Source organism: Atta colombica, unplaced genomic scaffold, assembly GCF_001594045.1.
Source record: "Atta colombica isolate Treedump-2 unplaced genomic scaffold, Acol1.0 scaffold225, whole genome shotgun sequence".
Taxonomy (NCBI): Eukaryota; Metazoa; Arthropoda; class Insecta; order Hymenoptera; family Formicidae; genus Atta; species Atta colombica.
In genome coordinates, this window is record NW_017259322.1 from 730,311 (window position 1) to 751,724 (window position 21,414).

Sequence of the window (21,414 nt, forward strand, 5' to 3'; positions counted from 1 at the left end):
AGAAACATTCGATAAACTAAGACATTCCGCATATAATATATATTAGGTGTGGGAAAAAATTCATAGCGTTTTTCCCATTAGATGGCATTAAAAAAACGCCACGAACTTTTCCCACACCTAACATATAATGTGTACACACACACACACACACACGCACACACACACACACACACACGCACACACACACACACACACACGCACGCACGCACGTATATATATATATATATATATATATACATACACATTATATATGTATATATTGAAAAACTAATCAACTTCATAGCGAGATTAATTTACAATAAAGTGTTTTTTTACAAGTACTCTTTATCTACAGCTTGCATTAGCCACGCATGCTCGTTTTAAATATGCATTGTATCGCATTGTAAGAGAGATTCTCTAGAACGTCACACATATATCAGGCCGCACAGCCATGCAAACGTACAATGTATATATATTTGGTGTTATCCTTTGATTTTTAGTACAATGTAAAACTAGATTACTTTGTTTCTCATAATATAATCACGTGTAATTATTATATCCTATCCGTAAGTAGCAGCATCGTATTCACTATCAGTGCAAAGTGTCTTGATAAAAAATAGCTTTTGTTAACTCTATATATAAACAGTTTATCATTTTCGAGAAATGTATTTAAACATGCATTTATCTGTGTATTCCAGAGAATTATGGAATTAAAACAGATGACATATTGTGCAATCTTTAAATGTGAGAATATAACAATCGTTACCGCAATTAGGATAAAGCGAGGTAATTTAGATGGGTTAAAAGAAATTTTAATGTTGTATAAAAGATTCAGGTTGTATAATTTATTCAATCAAACATATAAAACATACATTATTGCACCAATAGTGCATATTTTATATGTTTAAATACATTAAGCGACCTCAATCTTTTATACAATTTCAAAATTTTCTGTTAAATCTATTCAAATTACCTCGTTTTATTTTATATGATTTCAAGCTAACGAGTTGTATGAATTTAATTTTTGATTTTAAGCATATGTATCATATATCGTTTCTGTACTAGAAAAAAAAATTGGAAGATCCAAGGAACAAAGTAATCCGAGTTTATCGGGTATTTGCTAAAATTTTTCGTCTGAAGTAGAATACTCGCGTTGCTGCTATAAACTTCTTTTTGTTATAAATAACGTAACTATAACCGAACATGGTGACTACAGCTTAACATTATTACATGAACTTTTACCATGTACATTTAACGATTCTATGTATACATAATACCTCGAGAAATCGTGATCGTTTAAAATAAATCCGGTGATTTGCATTATTTTGCCGCTACCGCCATCGTATAATTACACGTAACAAACATTACAAAGCATTGATCGCAAAAATCGCCCATTTTTGGTCCCACGATTTTGGAACTGAATTGATATCTTTTGATGAGATATCAATCATAAAAAAATTTCAAGTTAAGGCTAGAATTGGTTTAAGATATGGGGGTCAAAGTTCAATAAAGTATCATCCCACACGCTTTAAGGCACGAATTTGTTAGTCAGATTCACACAATTCAGTTTCAAAACCGTAAAACTAAAAACGGATTGAAAAAACCACTGGTTTTGTGGTTGCTTTTTTCCGACTTTCTGTCCACTCGATCGTAAATTGAATAAATTGAATTGATTGATATACGATATGGTTTTTTTAAAATATAGAAAATATACATTCGATCCGTGCCTGTGTAAATTGTATATAGCCGTAAAATCATTACATACTATCTATAAACATACATACACAACTATCCTTCCTATTACTAATTGCACCGACGTGTTAACGGAGTTAACATTTAGATGATACATTCATACAGCACAGAAGCTTGTAGTAATATTGCTACGACTGGAAGAATCTGTGCTGTATGGGAATATATCGCATTCTCGCAGAGGAAAGTAACAAAAATTGACATTTTTCGAATTTTATATTATGCGTGGATTGTTCTAAATACATCGGCCTACAATAAAAAAAGATGTATAAATTAAACTTTCTAAAAAAATGACAATCCAAAAGAGATAGTTTGTAAAGATAACAACACTGTAACAAGATTCATATTTACATTCCATATTTTTACAATATTTCTATGAAATTTTAAAATATTTCAAATTATAATATTTTGTTGATGTAATATATGTTTAAAATATTTTAACGCTTACTTAGGAAGAATACAAAATTTATTCATTAATGCAAAAATGGTGAAAGCACGCGACTTATAAAAAAAAAAAATGATTTGTCTATTGCTTATGGCAAATTGTAATTTTGCGTGGAAAGTGAACACTCGTTCAAATCCGTGACATAGTTTAATTAGGAAGATGATAATTCATATGATTTCTTAAAATAACATACAATTTAATATTAAATGTTATAAAATGAATTAAAAAATGACATCTGTTTTAATAAAGAAAAATAACATTTTAAACATACACATCTTTCATATCTTTAGGCGAATCTCTTTCTCAGTTGAATTAGTTAATTTTTTTTCTAATTCTTACCATCTTATATTTAAATATATATTATTTTAACAAAATATATTATCTGACAACAAACATTTTAGAATTTCATAGAAATATTCTAACAATGTAGAAATAATATATGTATTAATTTTGTTATGGTGTTGTGATATCTCTAAAAACTGTTATGAATTGTCATTTTTCTTTGGAACATATTTGAAGAAAATTTAAAACAAGCAATTTGTGATTAATTCTAGTTTATTTATGTCTAATACTGTAAGAAATAATTAATATAAATTAATATAAATTAATTAATATAAATTGCGTAAAATATGCAATTTTTTTTCTTTCCTCTTTTTTTAATAATTTCATATATTTTTTTGACTTATGTGTCACTTTTCTTGCGAGGACGCGATATATATATGTACATAATGCGCCCTCATTACATTTTCACTTTTTATGATCAAAAAAATATCAATGCATATCTTTCGCATTGCATAACATTCCAAGATCAGGTATGGGCGGATTAATTTTAATTTACCAATGAATGTTGTTGTCGTAATATATAAATTACATAACAATCTCTGTACAGATATATTTTAGACAATATATTTCTAATCGTGAACTGGTTCCCGCAATAATAAATTCACGAAATATTCCCTCTTGGAATTCGGAAGCTCTATATTTCGTCGCCAAAAAGATCAGTGTTCTAAATAATTTTCAATTGAATAATATTTTATTCAAAACACCGCGACACTGATCCCAACGTTATTCAAGAATTATAAATGCGACGTGTAAAAATTTCAAAACAACATTATATCACCACTGTTTCCGGTGACTCAATTATTCATACATACAAACAACAGTCGCATCTAGATAAAAATTATTTAATATTCAGTTCCAAAACGAATTATCGCGATATATATACAAATACAAATTGGATGACGATAGGGATATACTGATCATCCCATGCATTTCAGTTAAAGACACTCGGATACGTGATCACGCGGATTATACAAGTTCTTTCGTATCGAACGTCTTCAGCCCTCGCTCACAGAAGACAACGAGCTACGTGTAGACTCAGTTGTGTGGTGTGTTAGATCAGGAAGATCGGCTGGTAAGCACAGTGGTATCGCGCTAGGCCCATAAATCGCTTCCTGCTCCTCTAATTGTAACGCGAACTGTTCCTCAAGTTTCTGTAATATGAGAAAAAGATATTAAAAAATTTATTCTTTTTTTACACAACACAAAATGGATTGGCAAATATATACATAGATTAAGAAATCTCGTGATATATAAAAATATGTAGCATTTGACTATGAAATAAGGGAATGCGTACAGGTCTTATATTTACAGAATATGTGTAGACGCATCTGAAATCGTGGATCGACGTTATTTTACAACAATATTGTGGACTAACCTTGTGGCTATTTTGTACATGGCTTTGAACTTGTGGAATCTCTTTCTAATTCTATTAGGATCTTTTTTATAAGGTTTACATTTAAGTAAGGACTGTAATACAAATTGAGTGTCTATGCTGTTGAATGACCATAGTTATGAAACCCTTCAAGGAAACCGTGTTTTTATAAATTATTCTACTAATAGCCCATGATAACCACATTACCCTGTTATTTCCAAATTTAACCGATTAAGCTCTCGTAATAAAGCAACATAATTTACGATACAATCACATCGAAATACATGGACGAAACGAATACAGAGATGAAACTCTTTCTTTTAAACACATATAATCTTAAGAATGAGTTATTTAATGTTTTTAGCTACATTATTTAAAAAGATGTTCTCCCTTAATAAACTTAATTGAATTTTTGTATATTAGAAAATTATAGAACTTTACACATATTAATTAGCTTTTCCATTTTTTTCTGTTCGATTTTGATTTTTTATCAACTACAAATAAACAGAAAATTATGTAATTAAGTGAAAGTGAGAATAAACAGGGAACATTAACATACATATATATTATGTATATCCTATATAACAGAACTTATTAAATATTACATAGGCCTCGAGAAGCATGTGAAAATCTTATCCGATCCGTGCAAACTTTCCTTAGTCTTGGAATTGTGATTCACAAAAAAATAAATTAATTCATTGCATCACATGATACGATTTCCACACATGTCCCATAAATTTTATACAAAAATATATATATAGTTATATAAATATATATATAGTTTATCTCTTTTTTCTGAGTTATGTTAGCGATTCTTTGAATAATTGCATAAAAATATATAATACAATCTATATATCTACACAAACACATACATACATAGATGTGTGTGTGTGTGTGTGTGTGTGTGTGTGTGTGTGCGCGTGTGTGTATGTACACACACACACATAATCGATATAAATATTAAATTCTAAATTTATTACGTTAGCACTAAAGCACTAGTGAGTAAAGCAGAGAAGATTATTATGTTACTTATGAAAAAAGTGCCGTGTAAGCAAGGAAGTCTTACATTCGCAAAAAAAAATGAAAGATCGTAATGTATTCTGATGCATTTACCAAATCTTCCAAATTTGTGTATACCATTTGGAAAATGTTCTTCTGTTATCATATATGGAGAAAGATTAACGTAGTAGATATACATTACATACGTGTGTATATGTAAAACTTCCTTAAAGTAAATGTGACATAAAACATTACAGATGATTTGGACAGACACTATCTACGAGAGAACGGCACTAGGTCTGGCTTGGAGTAACTTCGTGAGAACGTGCCGTTCGACACGAAGGTACCCGAATCCGAACCGCTCATCTTCAGCGACACTCTAGGTATAGTAAAAGACGGGGAAGTGGGAGTGGAACGTGGTAAGCGTGGCAAGCGTGGTGATCTCCTCCAAGTATCGGAAATCACAGTTTTAGAATAGTCAAAAGGGGGAAAAGAGAGACCACTAAGACCAGAAGAAGGTAAATAGTCTTGGTAGCGTTTTTCCAATGCTTCCATTTCAGCCGCCAGATCAGCTTCTATCTTCTATAACAGGTACATCAAGACTTTATTTCAGATTTGTGTCACGACCTAGTTTTCAAGTACTTCGCGTCGTTTAAGTTTACTTTAATTACGAATTCGCGTCGTATTTCCTTCCCGCTGCGTTCTTGCTAATTACTTTTCATCTTGATTTACAGCGATTTCGTTTCATTAATGATTAGTCATGCAAATTAAACTCAGCGCAAAGCGACGCAAGCTAAATGCAAAAGCGGACGTCTTTGTTACAAAAAAACGATTAAGTTTACATATTCCAGCTTCACGTTATGCTTTCCGCTCAACAAATTTCTCTGCGTCAGTTTGCGCCGATCTTTCGAATCGATCTAAATTCTCACACTGTTACAGAATGCGCAAAAGTAAAAACGTAATTTTGAAAGTGAAGCACATTGCTAAACCAATAAAGAATTAAAAGGCAGTTATACTATTAGACCGCAAAGATCAAAGATTTTTGCATACATCGATAAAACGAAGATAAAATAACTTTAAGATAACATTATTCAAGTTTAACATAATTACCTGCTTTCGAGGCTTAAGTAGCGCTTTCCATTCACGAATTTCTCTTCCATAGGCCTCTTCTTGCTCCTTCAACTTCAGGGTTTCATGCTCCATCAACATCTTTCGCTTTTCATTCTGCAATTGTTCCAATTCCTTGATTGTAGCGTCACTCTGAGCCCTCACCTCTTCGAGCTGTCTGGAATGCTTTAATTCGAATCTTTGCTGTTCTGCCCTGTATCTCTTCTTCTCGTTCTCCTGAAACTTTTTCAGCTTTTCACGCTCGGCATCGGGATCTGGTGCAAGCACGGACGACATTGAGATCCTCATCGATTCTCGGAACATCATCTCGCGCGCCTTCATCTCGTTGCGAATTCTCTTCGGCAAGTTTCTACGTTCCACTGTTTGTCGCTTGATCAACTCCTCCTCCTTCCTCTGATTCATCCTCTTCATCTGCTCCAGCTCCTTCTCGTGCCGTATGAGCATCTGATGTCTTTGTAGGAAGAAGATGTCCTTGAGCTGTTTCTTGAGTAACTGCTGCCGCTCATGTATCTGCCGTTCCTCCTGCTCCCAGATCGCCGCTTCTCTACCACGCATCAGTTGCTGCTTTTGCTGCAAGAACTGTCGCTCCATTAATGCGATCTTCTCGCGATGGCTATCGGACAATCGTCTTAGTGACATTTCGTGACTCTCGTTGAGCTTCTCCAAAAAGAGTTTTTCCCGTTCCTCGTGTTCTGCTTCAAGCTTCTCCTTCCGTATTTTAAACGTGCTCTTCCGTTTGTCCTTTGGCATCAAGTCTATCTCTTGCTTGAGCAATCTTAATTCTTGTTTCAGGCCTTCTCGGAATTGTTTGAGTTCTCTCTCTTGTTCGCTTCGAATCTTCTTGGACGACACTCGCAAATCGACCTCTTGCTGTGCTTCGGCGCGTTCGATTTGCTGTCTCTGTTGTCGAGCTAGCGCTTCTAAATCCGCTTCGGCACTCCGTTCTAAAATTTGTCGTTCTTGCTCGAATCGTTTTTCCTGCTGGTCCTTATTGAATTGAGCTTTTTGAGACAGATCCTGATATTGTTTCTGCTCCATCTTCTGCAGCATCTTCAATTCCCGTAGTTCTTGCTTCCTGAATATCTGATCGTCGTACACTTTGCCATTCTCATCATCGCCGTATATTACCCTTGAGGTCGTCGTCGTCATCATGACGCCGTCAATTTCGAACTTCCTCGTGCGCTTTCTCGTCTTTTTCTTCAGGTTCATCATTTGTATGTCTTCCTTTGTTCTAGTTGGTCGGGATATCTCACGATTGTAATCAGGTTTTCGACGTAAGATGACTTCCTCATCTACCTCCGTATGTTGAGGTTGATTCAAACGGTTTTCCTTATTCGATTCCCTACTATCCTGACTGATCGTCGTCGAAATAGATTCTGCGTCAGAACGATCGATGCTCTTACTTGGCGTGTGTGATCTTATGGAACTAGAGTCGCTCTGGGAACGAGAACCCTCAAAACTGTCTGGAGAAATTCGTTTCTCCTTATTGAAATTCTTAACATTGATCTCTTTCGGTCTGACTGTCTTCACGATCCTATCGTCGGCGTGATGTGGCATTTCGTTCTTGATCAATCCATTTAACTTCTTCACGTTTCTTTCGTAATCGTCTATATCTGGAGACTCAATGGTCGTACTAGCAATTATCACCTTACCACTCTCATCCCCACTGTCACTTCTTAAGCTCAATCTCTCATTCGAACTCAAATCACTATGAGACGAGCCAGTACGAATGACGTTGTGTTTTTTGGATATCGATGAGTCTTTCACTTGTTCCTTATCCTCGCCAACGGTGACCACAGAAACATGACTGGTATCCTGCAATTCGTCCACGATGGAGCTTACTATAACTACCTCTGACTCATCCAATTTTTTGCCGATTCTCTTAGATACGTCAGTGAGTACGATAGGCTGTTCCTGCGGTGTGTATTCTAGACTATCCAAACTAGGAAACGCGTCATCGTCGACAGAACTATCGTTCACTTGAGTCTTATTCATCTCGTTAGCAACGATAACGACTTCCGATGTCGGAGAGGTGCGACGCGGAAGAGGCGTCGTTGTCGTGACTGCTGTCGAGGGCGCGTCTACCAATACAGGCGGATGCGTTGTCACAACGGTTACTTGACTTATGTTACTTGCTAGACTGTTTGACATATCCGGTGAGTCGGTAGTAATATGGACTGTTGATGTATTTAAGCGTACTTCTTGCTCAGGTTGAGCTTTTCCTGAAATGTGTACAGTGTTTACTGAAATTTCTTGTAAAAAAAATATTCTGATATTCGCGAATTTTCCAAGTATTTTTATTGAAATTTCAGATAAGAATAGAGACTTTTCAGTGCAACTTTGAAATAAATTGGAGCATAATCAGTATGAATAAATTATATATTGAAAATTAATAAAAGATAGGAATTTCACAAGATTATAATTTTCTACAATTATGGTAGAGCCACAAAACCTCTAAAATAGGAAAGATTCACTACAATATAGTATTAGTAAGTTACTCTTTTCTGTGTTGACTATTGTCTTTTCTATTATTACTCGGATATTTTAAAAAAACCTACGCAATTTATAAGAATATACATGAATATATGTGGATGCCATAATTATTATTAACCGTTTGTCAATATTTTGCATTAGCAAAAAAAAATAATCAAAGAAATAAAGCTTTCAGAAAGAGATAGAATTTAAATTTAAAAGAAAACTTCTAAAAAATTTTTCTAAGTATCGATAAAATTCCATGAAGAGTCCCTTTCAAGAATAAAAAAAAATCCACTGAAAATTCTAAATTTTTCTAAGTAAATATTTTGATGTAATATAAGTAAAGAACCAGTAAAGATTAATCTAAGATAATACTATCTAAATTTACCGGTAATAACGACTATATTATCTCCACTGCTTCTCCTCGAACCACTTCTGCTTCTGAGCGGTGTCGATGTAATCACTGAAACATTAATTCCTGGATCCTGTTTCTCTAAGCTCTTGTCATCACTCGCTACGTCCTCCTGATTGGCGTAATCCGTCTTATTACTATCTGTTTTTGCGTGTCTTAATTCATCCGAGAAGCTTTCAAGAGAATCATTTCTGGATGATCCCGCGCTGCGACTTTTCACGGAACTTTCAGTCTTCGTTACGCCAAACTGCGTCTTAATATCTTCCGTAGAATTAGCTTTAACATTATTCTTCTCCGATAGACGCGTCGACGCGACGGATATATGCTTCAATGTTTCCATAGAACCGTCGCTTATTCTTTTCTTAGGATCCATGGATAATCGCTTCTCCAATACGGCATTTAATTTCTCCCCAACAGACTTCCGCTTCTCCTCCAAACTCTTGTAAACCTCTTTTTCTCGAGATTGTAATTCATAATTCGTTACATCATCAACAGACGACAGCTTATTTTTCATTCTATAGAAATAAAAATATTGTTTCACGATAAAGAGTTTTTTTTTTAAAAAGTGTTCTAAGTTTAATTTATGAAACTTAATTCTAACCATTAAAAAATAAATGAAAAATGCTTACCTGCTTTTATCTTCAAATGATGATTGTTTATATATTATCTTTGATAAGTCTTCAATCATCTCTGGTTTCACGGGTGCAGACTTGCGTTTCTCATTTATGCCCAATTTCTTCGAGACAGAACTCGATTTATTGTTTATTAACTTCTGCTGATTTTCAAACTTTTTTATATTATCGAATAATTTACTGTTACCCTCACTCTCTATTTTCTTTGTCTTTTCGGAATTATTCAATTCATTTTGCGTCTGATCTTCTAAATTCTTTTGCTCTTTATCTTTAACATTTGTCAGCCGCTGATCCGCTGTCTTTTCATTTTGCGATAATTTATTAATATGTGATTTGTTGTCTTCTGTAGATTTCTGTTTATCTGGAAGGTTTGCGACTTTCTCGACGGTTTTCGAAATGTTCTCTCTCTCCTCGTCTTTCTTTTTCTTCTCTTCGCTATCTTGACGCATGGGTGGTGGCGGAGGTGCTGGACCTTTATCTCGAGATAATCTGCGCTCATTTGTTTCACTTGGTGGCTTAGGTGCCTGCATAAATAATTGCTATTATCAAATATTCATCTGTTAAGCGATTGATGATCTATTAATTAATTATCTATTAATTAATTACCTGCTTCTTCTCGACAGGAGGCTGTATGTTCTCTTTAGACTCAGCTTTACGCAATCTCTTATTTTTGTCCTCTTTCTCACCATCCCGATTGATTTCTCGTTTGTGACTCTCCTCTTTCTTCACAGGTGCAGGCAATGCCACGTTTTCTTTTTCGGGGACTGGAAAACAGAGACAAGTATTATTATATTTTAGAATGTTATATACATATTGATTTTGTGTGTAATACTCACTCTTAACATCAGCATCAAGGCGCGTAGGTGCGGAGTCATCTGTAATTTGATCCAGTTCCAGAGGAAGCTGAGACGTGCGCTGCTCCTGAAATATTAATATATATGTACATTAAATGCGAATAAGAAATAAAGAAATATAGATAAAAATTTCTTTCGATTTAGAATCATTTGATTTCCATTACAAATACCATGATATTAAATAACATTTAACCAGATACATAGAAATATTAACGGAAAAGTTTGCAGATTATAATCGTAAATTTGCAGTTTACTGTTTCGATATGAAGAATATGAAATTATGAAAAGAAAAAAAAAATAGAAAATGTTATTTCATGCACATAATTATGTGATGATCCATATCAATTTTACAAATTATTTTCTCGGAAATTGTTAGGAATAATAATAAAATTTTTTTTAAGATTTTACAGTAAGTCTTTTGTAGAAAAGAGAAAGAAGAAAAGATATTCTTTGAAGAAGATAACTTTGTATACTTTTTTTTTCACAAATTGAATCTTATTATTATACAGGTCTCTAGATTTCCAACAATAGCCAACAATTCCATTTATCCTATAAAAACCTCCAATTTTTAAACATTCATACACATTTTAAACATTGACATTTTAAAATATCAAAGAATTTTATTTCCGAAAAAAAATAGCTAATATTGTATGTGGATCACTGTATAACATTTTTCTTAGCACAGTAGCGTATATAGCTTTTTTAAGTTCATATATTATATAACTCAGGATTAATTGATTCTGTTAGCGTACGGAATGCAGGGGTGTAAACTACTAACCTGACGCGCATTGGGATAATGAGGCTGGCGAGAGCCAGAAGAACCGCATGCACAGCCAAAGTAACAAAATTATCACAACATATTTATCATGACCACAACATATTTTATATATAGAATATTCTACTATTGATATTCTACATTTTCAATAATTCATTCCTTACAATTAAAAAGAAAAGCGAAATTGGCAACAGATTTAATTTTAAACGCATGCACTATTGTAATATTTAGGTGAAATAATCACGCATCATGCGTAATCTTACATAAATGCGAACAGTCACATCTTATTTAAGAATTAACTTGATACAAATAAACTAATACGTTCGTAATTTTTCAGGGATATTTGTCAAGACCAATAGTCAGGTTCTAACTGATACAACATCTGATGAAACAACATTTTTTAAATAATTTACATTCCTTCATTTTACATAGGGGTAAGACAAGTATGCTTCACACAGAAGCAGCTTACCAATTCGCTGATATTGTTCTCTATGTTTTTTCGTTTTTTTGGCCTTCTATAATAACGGAAGCATGTAACAATGTGTAATACATGTTAATTCTGCATTATCAGAAGCTCTGTGCATAACTCTAAATTATGAAATAATACTTATTACGTGTTATTATATAAAATATAATATCTTGCACTAGAGCAAATTTATTTAAATAAGATTGAAAGTGTTTCACATTATTAACTACAGTATAAAAAAACTGTGACTACAGATTATAAATTAATGTTATAAAAACGCTATATTAAAAAATATTTATTCTTCATAAAAGCATGTATTAAATTTGTAAATCTCATGCAAAGAATATATATGTTGCATGTTTTTTTAATAAGATTCGTATATTTGTTAGTTACAGTTTTAAATTGTATTTTTTCTTTATTCTATATGATTTGCATAATTAACATGTACCTAAAAAAAGCAAGATGGAATGCAAAGTAGAAAATAAAACCTACCTCTGCTTCCTCATCTACCAACTCTTCTTCAACAACATCCGCCTTATATTCAAGTAACAAGTCCCTGATAGGCTTTGGATCTAAATTTCGGCTTATAAACGGATGCTTTAACAAATCGTCAGCTGTGGGTCGTGAGGTTGGGTCCTTTATAAGTGCTTTAGCAATAAAATCATTAAATTCCTTACTCCATTTCCCGGGCTGATCCAGTTTCGGCGGATCACCTTTCTGTATTTTAAGTAGCACTCGCATCGGTGACATTTCGTGATTCGGTGGTTCCATTTGTGCAAACTCTATAAGAGTTATACCAAGAGACCAAATGTCCACCTAAACAAATTCGAATTCATATATAACACCTTTATATGTTACATCATATATCAAATCAAAAATAGATTTTTATATTTACGAACACCTACTTTAAAATCATAAGGATTGTCCCTGAACGTTTCACATAAGACAACTTCGGGTGCCATCCAGTAAGGAGTTCCAATAAACGTATCATGTTTCTGCAGAGTATGCTTGTTCTTGGCGGATACACCAAAATCAGCTATAATTAAAGACAGAATTCCTTGTTATATATTGTATTTAAATAATAGTAAAGATATTAGTAAAGCATATTTTTAAATAAACAGTTTAATTTTAGAAATAATTGCAATTAAAGAGACAATTACCTATTTTAACACCTCCTGCCATAGTCAGTAAGACATTTCCCGCCTTTAAATCCCTGTGTACAACTTTGGATTTGTGTAGGAAGGCAAGACCTAGAGTCATGTGTTGGCAGATGTATGCTATTTGCATTTCTGTTAGTGCCTTTTCCAACTCGACCATTATGGAATCCACAGCACCGCCGTCACAATACTCAATTAACATCTACAAAAAAACTTTTCCTCTTTCTTCGCTCTTTTTAAAATAATCATTTAATTGCGTCACAAAAATAATTTTTATTTAAAAAATTTTATTTAAAAAAAAAGCTCTTGCTATAAATAATTACAGCATTAACTATAGATATAAAGCATCCTTAATTTATTGCATTTTCTTGGAAAAGGCTAATAGAAGCAAAAAAAATTAATAAAATATTAATTATTTTTTAATTTTTATTTTTCATTAGATATAAAGCACGGCACTTTGTGATGGGTGCTTTATACTTATAGTCAAGGCATAATAGAAGCATAATAGAAGCATATAATATAGAAATATAAAAAATATACCCATAATTTTCCCTCAATAAAATAAGCCTCGTGTAATTCAACGATATTCGGATGCTTGCATTCTGACAAAATGTCTATTTCGATCATAAAATCACTAAGATCGTCCTCTCCCTCCAACGCACACATTTTTGCAGCGGCAAGCTGGTTGGACTGCTTGTGTTGTGCCTGGAGTAACAATTATTTAAAAAAGACGTTAATAGAACAAATAAACTTGATATCCTGGAATTCCTTAAAATGCTACATTACCTTATAAACTTTACCAAACGCACCATCTCCTAGTTCACCCACCATTTCCCAAAACTCTTCTGGATTACAATCCATCTTGATGTTATTGTATAACTTCTTCTTCTTCGCATCATTGCCACCAAAGTGGAAGGCCTTCTTCAAATTCGATAAGAACGACATTTTGATAAATATATCTCGATATATTCAAACTCGGACTATTATTGCAATTTGAACACACTGAAAACCCTTAACAACACTCTCCGCTGTACAAAGTGTAATCATTAACAACTGTGTATTAAATTTGTAAAATATAACTCTAGTTGATGCTCAAAAGAGCTTAGTAACCATTTCGTAGCACTGTAATGTGTGGTAAAACAATGTCACTTTACATAGTCTCCGCATTATTTTAATATCTAATGAATTATATAAGATGAGTTCTTCAAGCGCAGGGGTGTTACTTTCTTTAGATCCCTGCTGGATACCAGGGGATCGTGCCACACCACTCCCGCATCTTTGTAAACTCTAAGCCGCACTTCCTAATCGATTATCGTTGTGCTCAAACTACTGTGGACACAGAGAAAAACAATGCGATCCATTGCTGACAATCTCCAATAATTAGACAACACGCAGGAAATGTCGAATTAAGTTCTGAAACAAAAGAATATAATTTATTATTTATTATCAATTATTATACTTGCAATTCTATCAATTTGTTTTGTTAACAAATTAACATTTTAACGTTCGGTTTGTTAAAAATATCGAAGTCGAAGAGAGAACATATCTTTTTTTTCAATTTTGCTATGATGTACATGTTTTGTTTGTAATATATTTCAAAATATTCGAATAATACAGAAATTTCATTACACAGAAAACTAGGGCAAAGTCAGTGGAATATCCTGTTAAACAAGATGTTCACCTTAAAGTTGGCTTGAAACTAGAAATCATGTATTGCATGTATAAAATCTTAATGCGTACCGTGTGCTTTTTAATAAAAATCAAGTATGAGACGTATTACGCGGATGTACAAATAAATTACAGAGGCAAAAGATAAGAGACGTAAGAGAACACAGATATCGTTGATAAGCTTAAAAAAGAAAAAAAATTGCTATCTGCAATCAGTATTATCAAGGAATTCATAATAAAACAGTAAACAATTAACAATTAACGCGTCCATTGAAAATTCGAATTCTCGGCGGTTTACCGAATGCCCTTCTCTGCGATATTTGCTACATTCAAAGCTGTAACTTCAAAACGATAGTGCTGTTATCGTTATTGTTCCACAAATAAAATATATGATAAAAAAATCAGCGCAACGATAATGTAACGATAACGACAGTCATTAAGAATTAAACTTAAGACGCAATTGAAAAGCACAGGCAATGGGAAGATACAGATTTGAACTTATAGCCTAAGATATAATTAAAATACGCAGAGGTAACAGGAATTGAGAATAACAAATTTCAACTTATCAGAAACCATAGTATTTTGATATATAAGGTTTCAGGTAGAAACCATATTCCCTGTCCTCCTATCTATCACTTGTGTTTTTCAATTGTGCATTAGGCTTATCAGAAGCCATGAATTCTGACACAATTTCTGATAGGTTGAAATCTATTATTCCTTATCCTTATTGCTTGTGTTTTTCAATTGTGTCTCAGGCAATACAGAATATAGCTTTTAGTCCTTTAATTTTCAGGTAGAAGACGTTTTGAAGGCCGGACTTTCGCAACAAACGGGACGCCAACACACTTCTACAAAATTTTCTTTCAAAGGGAAAGAAGAGGCCAACCGGAGAGCCAAAGGCGAATGCAGCGGCGATTGCAAAGTGATGCCCTACTCGTGGAAGCATCCTGCGTGTGGGCAACGAGACTTGCAAAACGTCCGGTGGATTCGCAGGCGCGACAGCAAATTCGATTAGGCGTTAATCGGAATTACCGTTGCGTATCGCGTTTGAGTCCCCGCCTTGCGATATAATCCTTTTTAGCACGCGAAACGATCGTCTCTCCCTCCTTAATAGAAATTTCACACTGGAAAGTAGCGATTATTTGTTTTACTACATTTCAGTATTAAATTGTCACTTAAAGAAGCTACGTAGTTTGCTCATCTCCGTATATACATCGTTAAATGTCAACGTTTCAAGCATTATTCACTCTTAATGCCCGTTTCCATCAATATAAATTAACATTAATCTCGGTTCAACTTACTCTTCGTTTTTTTTCTAGTCCTGAAGATTAGAAAAAGATTAAAGTTAATCTACATTGATGGAAATGGACATAAGACATTCTAAAATTGAAAAAAGCTAAATAAAAGGATACATCAGTTACTCAAAATTAGTAGGACGCAATTAAAATCTATAATTATCAATTATACTCGATTAATTTTGGCCCATTTTTTATCAACATCAATGTCCATTTCTATCAATGTAGTTTAATTTTAATTTTCGTTCAATAAACTTCATCTTTATCTAGTTCTAAAAATTAGAAAAAGATGAATAATAAGTTGAATCAAGGTTAAAGTTAATCTATATTGATAGAAACGAGCATAAATTGAAAGGGCTTTAATCGATAGTCGCCCTCGATCGCATATATATTTTGTGTAAATGTGAGGAACAATAAGAAATCATGAAAAAATAGCTACACTGAAAAAAAAAATAATCAATTTTAATAAATATTTTAGTTGAATACTGCCAACTAAATATTTATTAAATATAAAGATATGTATTTGATACAAGAAATGTTAATTTGATTTAACAATCATTTTTTTTTATTGAACAAATATTTACTTACTGTAAATAAATGTTTACTTGATAGTATTGAGTTGATTGAACTAAATATATTAAAATTAACTATATTTTTTTCTCAGTGTAGAAAAGAGAGAGAGCGAGCGAGCGAGCGAGCAAGAGAGAGAGAGAGAGAATTGTCGACAGGTGTTGACGCTCGGTCACGCGGCTTGACCAGGCTTGACACAATTTTGACAAGTGACCTTAGGTCACGTCCATACCGTTGACGATGCGGCCGACGTGCCAGGAGGTACAATTGTTCGGAAATCTGACTTTTCGGGAATCCTGGCAGAGATCCGTCTCGTTCCGTGTCCTGTCTATCCATCCACGCGTCGTCCGCGTTTCGGAAAAGCGGTTAGAGTTCCTCTCGCACGAACACGCCCCGACACGCCGCGCATGGGAAATCGGGCGACGCACGGCCATTCACGCGTGAGCGACCAAGAGATAGCCGTCGTTGTCGTCGACGATGATGACGATGTTCGGGATGGGCGGCCGAGATCGTAGGACAACGCTGAGCTTGTATCCGTCTCGTGGAGACTATTTCGCGGGTGCGCCTTTTCTCTCTCTCTTTTTTTTTTCTCTCTCTTTTTCCGCATTGCTTACCTGCGACACTCTCCCTCTCTCTCCTGCCATGGTCAAGATATGTACGCGGATGACTTCATTCCACGCGTATAGAAAGTGCAGGAAGGTGCATTTAAAACGGTGCTGTCCAAAATATGTAATTCCACTAGCATTGACTTGATGTGTGTCGACATTCACGCCTATTGCTTTTCTTTCTTTCTATTTCTATTTATTTCCATTACGGAAAGAAGACATGAACATCTATATATATCAAGCTTTCGATCAAGCCAATGTCCACGATTACAAATCTTGGACAGTTATTCCATGTGAACGGAGAGAGAATAAAAGCGCCGTGTCGCGCTCACTTCAGGCGAGACGGCGAGGACGGCGGTCAGATGGTAGTGAACATGGTAATGAATACGCGTGGCCCGCGTGCAACTTCAGGGCGGACGAGCGATCGTCTATACGAGAAAGGATTTGAGGACGTTTCTCTCGGAAGGAGCGGCGCTCGCAGTTATGTCACTCTTGGCTACTCTGTCGCTTACCTGCGATCGATGACAGGATGGTCTAGTATTGAAATCTTGGACACGATGACCGTCTTCTCCTCCTCCTCCTCCTCTTCCCCGCGTTTTGCCACTGCGAAATCCACCGGAATGTAGCCGATAGCTGGTCGACTGCGCGTCCTGTTTCACGGAATCTGTTCATGGGAAAGAAACAGAAAGCTGGAGTGATGACACTGAATAGTAAATACACACGCGAGTGCAGATTGCGTTCCGTCGCGATCCACACAGGAGTCTATCTTTTGCGGAGATCGGCAATCTCTACGGCAGAGCTGTCCGAATACACGGCCATTTTCAACCTACTGTTCACTATCACGTTTGCACGATCGCACTCACGCATGCACGCATGCATGTAACACACGTAAGCCACGAGAGAGCGAGCAAACCTCTCATGCGTACACAAGACGCGCTCCACCGCATTTGGACTGCGTTCAGAAATTTTACTAGATGCATCTATGAAATAAAGGTCTGCGCACATTTGCATGTAAACTAGGCAATTATTTTTACATCATGCACTTGATAGGGGCTCCGCACAATAAAAAGAATAGAGCACAAAAAACAGAGAATAATAGTGCAGCCACAATAGAAAAAATAAGGAATTAAGAATAAGGAATAACGATACCAATTTATCAGAAACCGTGTATTCCGATGTATCCGATTTCTGATAGGTTGAAATCTTTATTCTTTAATTCCTTCTATTGTGGCTGCATCTTAAAAATTTCAACCTATCAAAAACTGTGTATTCTACAATACATGATTTCTGATAGGTTAAAATTCTTATTCTCTATTCTTTATTTCCTGTTCCTTTTATTGTGCGGAGCTCCACGTACTAACTAGTAACTTTCTATTAATTATTTCAATTTCAGCGATGTGTTCAAAGAATGATGTACTAAATTGATACAGTATACAACAGAATGATTAATTAAGTACACATAACATATATATATTTACACGTATCGCTGAAATTAGGATCATATATTTCAATAGAAAGTTACTAGTTAGTACTCGTATCAAGTGCACGATGTAAACTAGGTTAATAGAACAAATTAAAAACAGAAATAAAGGGAAAGTCGACAAAGCGGCTGGCCTGCTTACAGAGCAAATGAATATGATTGGTTATTACTTATAGATCCAACCAATTACATTCAATTGCTCGGCGAAAAGGCTTTATCCGGCTTAAATGCGCCCAATATTAAAATTTCAACTCATCAGAAACCGTATATTCTGGGATTTTCGATTCTGTATCTTGAAATGAGGTGAAAATTATAAAAGTAAGCGAATTTATTAAAATATTGATTATTTCATTGGTCAACATTTAGTAAATGTACTTGCTTTTGTAATTTTCATCTTGTTTGAAGATACAAAATCGACTCCCTTGTATAACTAGTATCTGGTAGGTTGAAATCTTAATATTTGTTCCTGTTTCTGATATTTGTTCTATTGTTATGGCTACACCATAATGGCTTCTGCATTTAAAACATGGCAACGCTTGAATGCGGAAATTATCGCACTAATCAATAATTCTATATATATTCTATATATATTCTATATAATTAAAATCTTAAGTCATCCTGCAAAACTTCTATAATGATATAATATTAGGCTGGGTTCACACCTTGACGGAAAAGCTACTACTGCGAGTTCCGATTGGTTTCCGTTTTTCCGCTTTCCGTTTTTCCGTCAAGGTGTGAATTCGGCCTGCGGATTAACACGATGCTTATTTTCTTACGGATTGCTAGCTGGATTAGAATCTTGCCACCGTATTGGCTGTCAGTGCCAGTTCGCAGCCAATAGATTCTAATCCAGCTAGCAATCCAGCAGGAAAACATGCCACCGTGTCGTGTGCCACCGGCTTTAGGTTATGTGGTCATTCAGGTGGTCAATTGTGGATTTTGAAAGGAGGTGAAAATTAGAAAAGTGAGCAAAGGTTACTAGGTATTGATTGACCAATTAAATTATGAATACTCTAGAATTTGCTCACTTTTATAATTTTCACTTCATTTGAAGACACACAATCGACCCCCAGATTCTTACCCGAGTGCCATCCAGATTGCGTTCCAAAATTCAATTTTGTGTATTCGAGTATTTTATCATTGTTGTTCACCGAATGTTGAATAAAGATAAAAGATACTCTATCCTTGTTGTTTACCGAACGTAAACAAGGATGACATGACATTCTGACTGCACTTCGTTTCACACATGATGTACTATCCTTGTCGTTCATCGTAAACATATGTAAGATATGTTTGTGATGTTAAACACAGTTCTAACTGAGAACACCCGAATGGGAATCTGAACACTCCTTTAATAAAAGAAGAGAAAATACTAACCTAAAAAAAAAGTCATCAGTTTTACATATATCAAACGGTACGTGAAATGATGATTGATTTATATCGATTAGAAGTTACATAAAATTATAAAATGTTTTCGAAAAAACGTAGTTACTTATTCTACTCGAGATCATCCATGCTTAAACAGAACTGTTTTTTAGATTATCTGTTATTAATTATCAAATTATAATTGGAGTTATTATAAGGAGTTATTATAAGATCTTCTCAATATTTTCTCGGCGTAATTTCATTACGTAATATTATGTGTTTTACGTCCAAGATATAGTCATTCTCTTTATTTATAGTATAGCGATAACATGGCAAAAGAGCGTAGCGTCTTGAAAATAATTTGGAACAGTTTTGTATCCTCGCTGAAACCTCGCTTTGCCCGCCGCAAATTAATTGGCGAGGATTATTTTGGCACAAAGTACTATGAGGAAGATATTCGTTATTCCGCTCGGAAAAGGCCACCGCGGTATTTCATTCCAGTGAACAAGGAAGACTTCGAGCAAGAATTACCCGCGGAGTGGGAGGCTTGGTTGAGATATCGTAGAAAAGAACCACCCACGCGAGAGGAAATAGAAGCTAATTATCAATTGGCAATAACTAAGAAGGAGAATGCTGCAAAGCTTTTGAATGAGAATCGCCCAAAAAATGATACTACTAATCTTCCCACATCATCCACTACTCAGACAACTCCAGGAAATTTTCCTGTCTATGAAGATATGAAAGATTTTGGTAGTGATTATAAACCAAAGGACTCGTACAAAAAATAATAAATAAATAAATAAATAAAGAATAAAACAATAAAGAATTTGATGAAATTTCTAAAGAATAATTTTAAAGAAATTGTTTAGCAAAAATTGTTTTCTAACATTGACAATGGAAAATTTGTTATAGGATTCTATCTGAAAATTAAAAAATTTTTTTGTTAAATTAGACTGTATCAGAGAGCAATCTGAAAACAGCCAGCTTTTTTCATGAAACTCTTAAATTCCTGTACATTAGTACATTAACATCCATTTTTAGTAATATGAAGATTAGTGGTATTAGGTATCTATTTTATTAAATTGTATTCGATAAAATTATAATATTGAACATGGATGTGAGCCACAGATGCACAATGATGTATTTGTACTAATAAGAGAACAAATGTAGCGCGGCTAAGGCTCAGTTTCACAACTCGCAGTTAATTCTTAACTAAGATTCAACCTATTTCTCATGCTAATGCTAGCATTAGAAAGAGATGAGAAATAAGTTGAATCTCGGTTAAGAGTTAACCATGAGTCATGAAAGCAGGCCTAATGCACATTCAACAATTCAATAGTTAAATGACGTTGTTATTGGTGTAATCTTGTGGATTATCCAATCAGACTTTAGATTTAGAAGCATACATTAATAGCAGCAAACAATCACTCGACTATTAAATTCACTGAATGTGCTCAATCACAACTTTACATTATTCTGCTTTCTTTTCTGCCGTTATGATTGGTCATGCTATTCTGTTCAATTTATAATTAAGTATATTAAGTATAATAAAAATTCAACAGAAAACTCAACATACAACAAAAAATTGTAAATTTGTTTCTTCTATGGAAAAAAATTTCTAAAAACATTTTTCCTATTTTTCCGAT

The 21,414-nt window shown here is 34.3% G+C and overlaps 2 protein-coding genes across 4 annotated transcripts; one reads left to right on the top strand and one right to left on the bottom strand.

Annotated features, from left to right (window-relative positions):
* Positions 1 to 3,215: 3,215 nt before the first annotated feature.
* Positions 3,216 to 13,904, bottom strand: LOC108688139 (serine/threonine-protein kinase 10). 2 transcript variants are annotated; one of them, XM_018194270.1, is made up of 11 exons: positions 13,572 to 13,904; positions 13,326 to 13,490; positions 12,789 to 12,987; positions 12,534 to 12,664; positions 12,121 to 12,444; positions 10,370 to 10,454; positions 10,140 to 10,297; positions 9,531 to 10,057; positions 8,878 to 9,416; positions 5,997 to 8,236; positions 3,216 to 3,666 (listed from the first exon to the last, which is right to left on the bottom strand). In XM_018194270.1, the coding sequence occupies exons 1-11, from the start codon at positions 13,728 to 13,730 to the stop codon at positions 3,511 to 3,513; spliced, it is 4,683 nt and encodes a 1,560-aa protein (XP_018049759.1). In that variant the 5' UTR covers positions 13,731 to 13,904; the 3' UTR covers positions 3,216 to 3,510. The 2 variants fall into 2 exon arrangements, with proteins under 2 accessions (XP_018049759.1, XP_018049758.1); XM_018194269.1 differs by lacking the exon at positions 3,216 to 3,666 and adding an exon at positions 5,138 to 5,468.
* Positions 13,905 to 19,702: 5,798 nt separating this feature from the next.
* Positions 19,703 to 20,618, top strand: LOC108688101 (mimitin, mitochondrial). Of its 2 annotated transcripts, none has more exons than XM_018194201.1 (2): positions 19,703 to 19,817; positions 20,086 to 20,618. In XM_018194201.1, exon 2 carries the CDS (start codon positions 20,098 to 20,100, stop codon positions 20,554 to 20,556), a length of 459 nt encoding a protein of 152 aa, XP_018049690.1. In that variant the 5' UTR covers positions 19,703 to 19,817; positions 20,086 to 20,097; the 3' UTR covers positions 20,557 to 20,618. The 2 variants fall into 2 exon arrangements, with proteins under 2 accessions (XP_018049690.1, XP_018049691.1); XM_018194202.1 differs by having other exon boundaries at positions 20,091 to 20,618.
* The last annotated feature ends 796 nt before the right edge of the window (positions 20,619 to 21,414 follow it).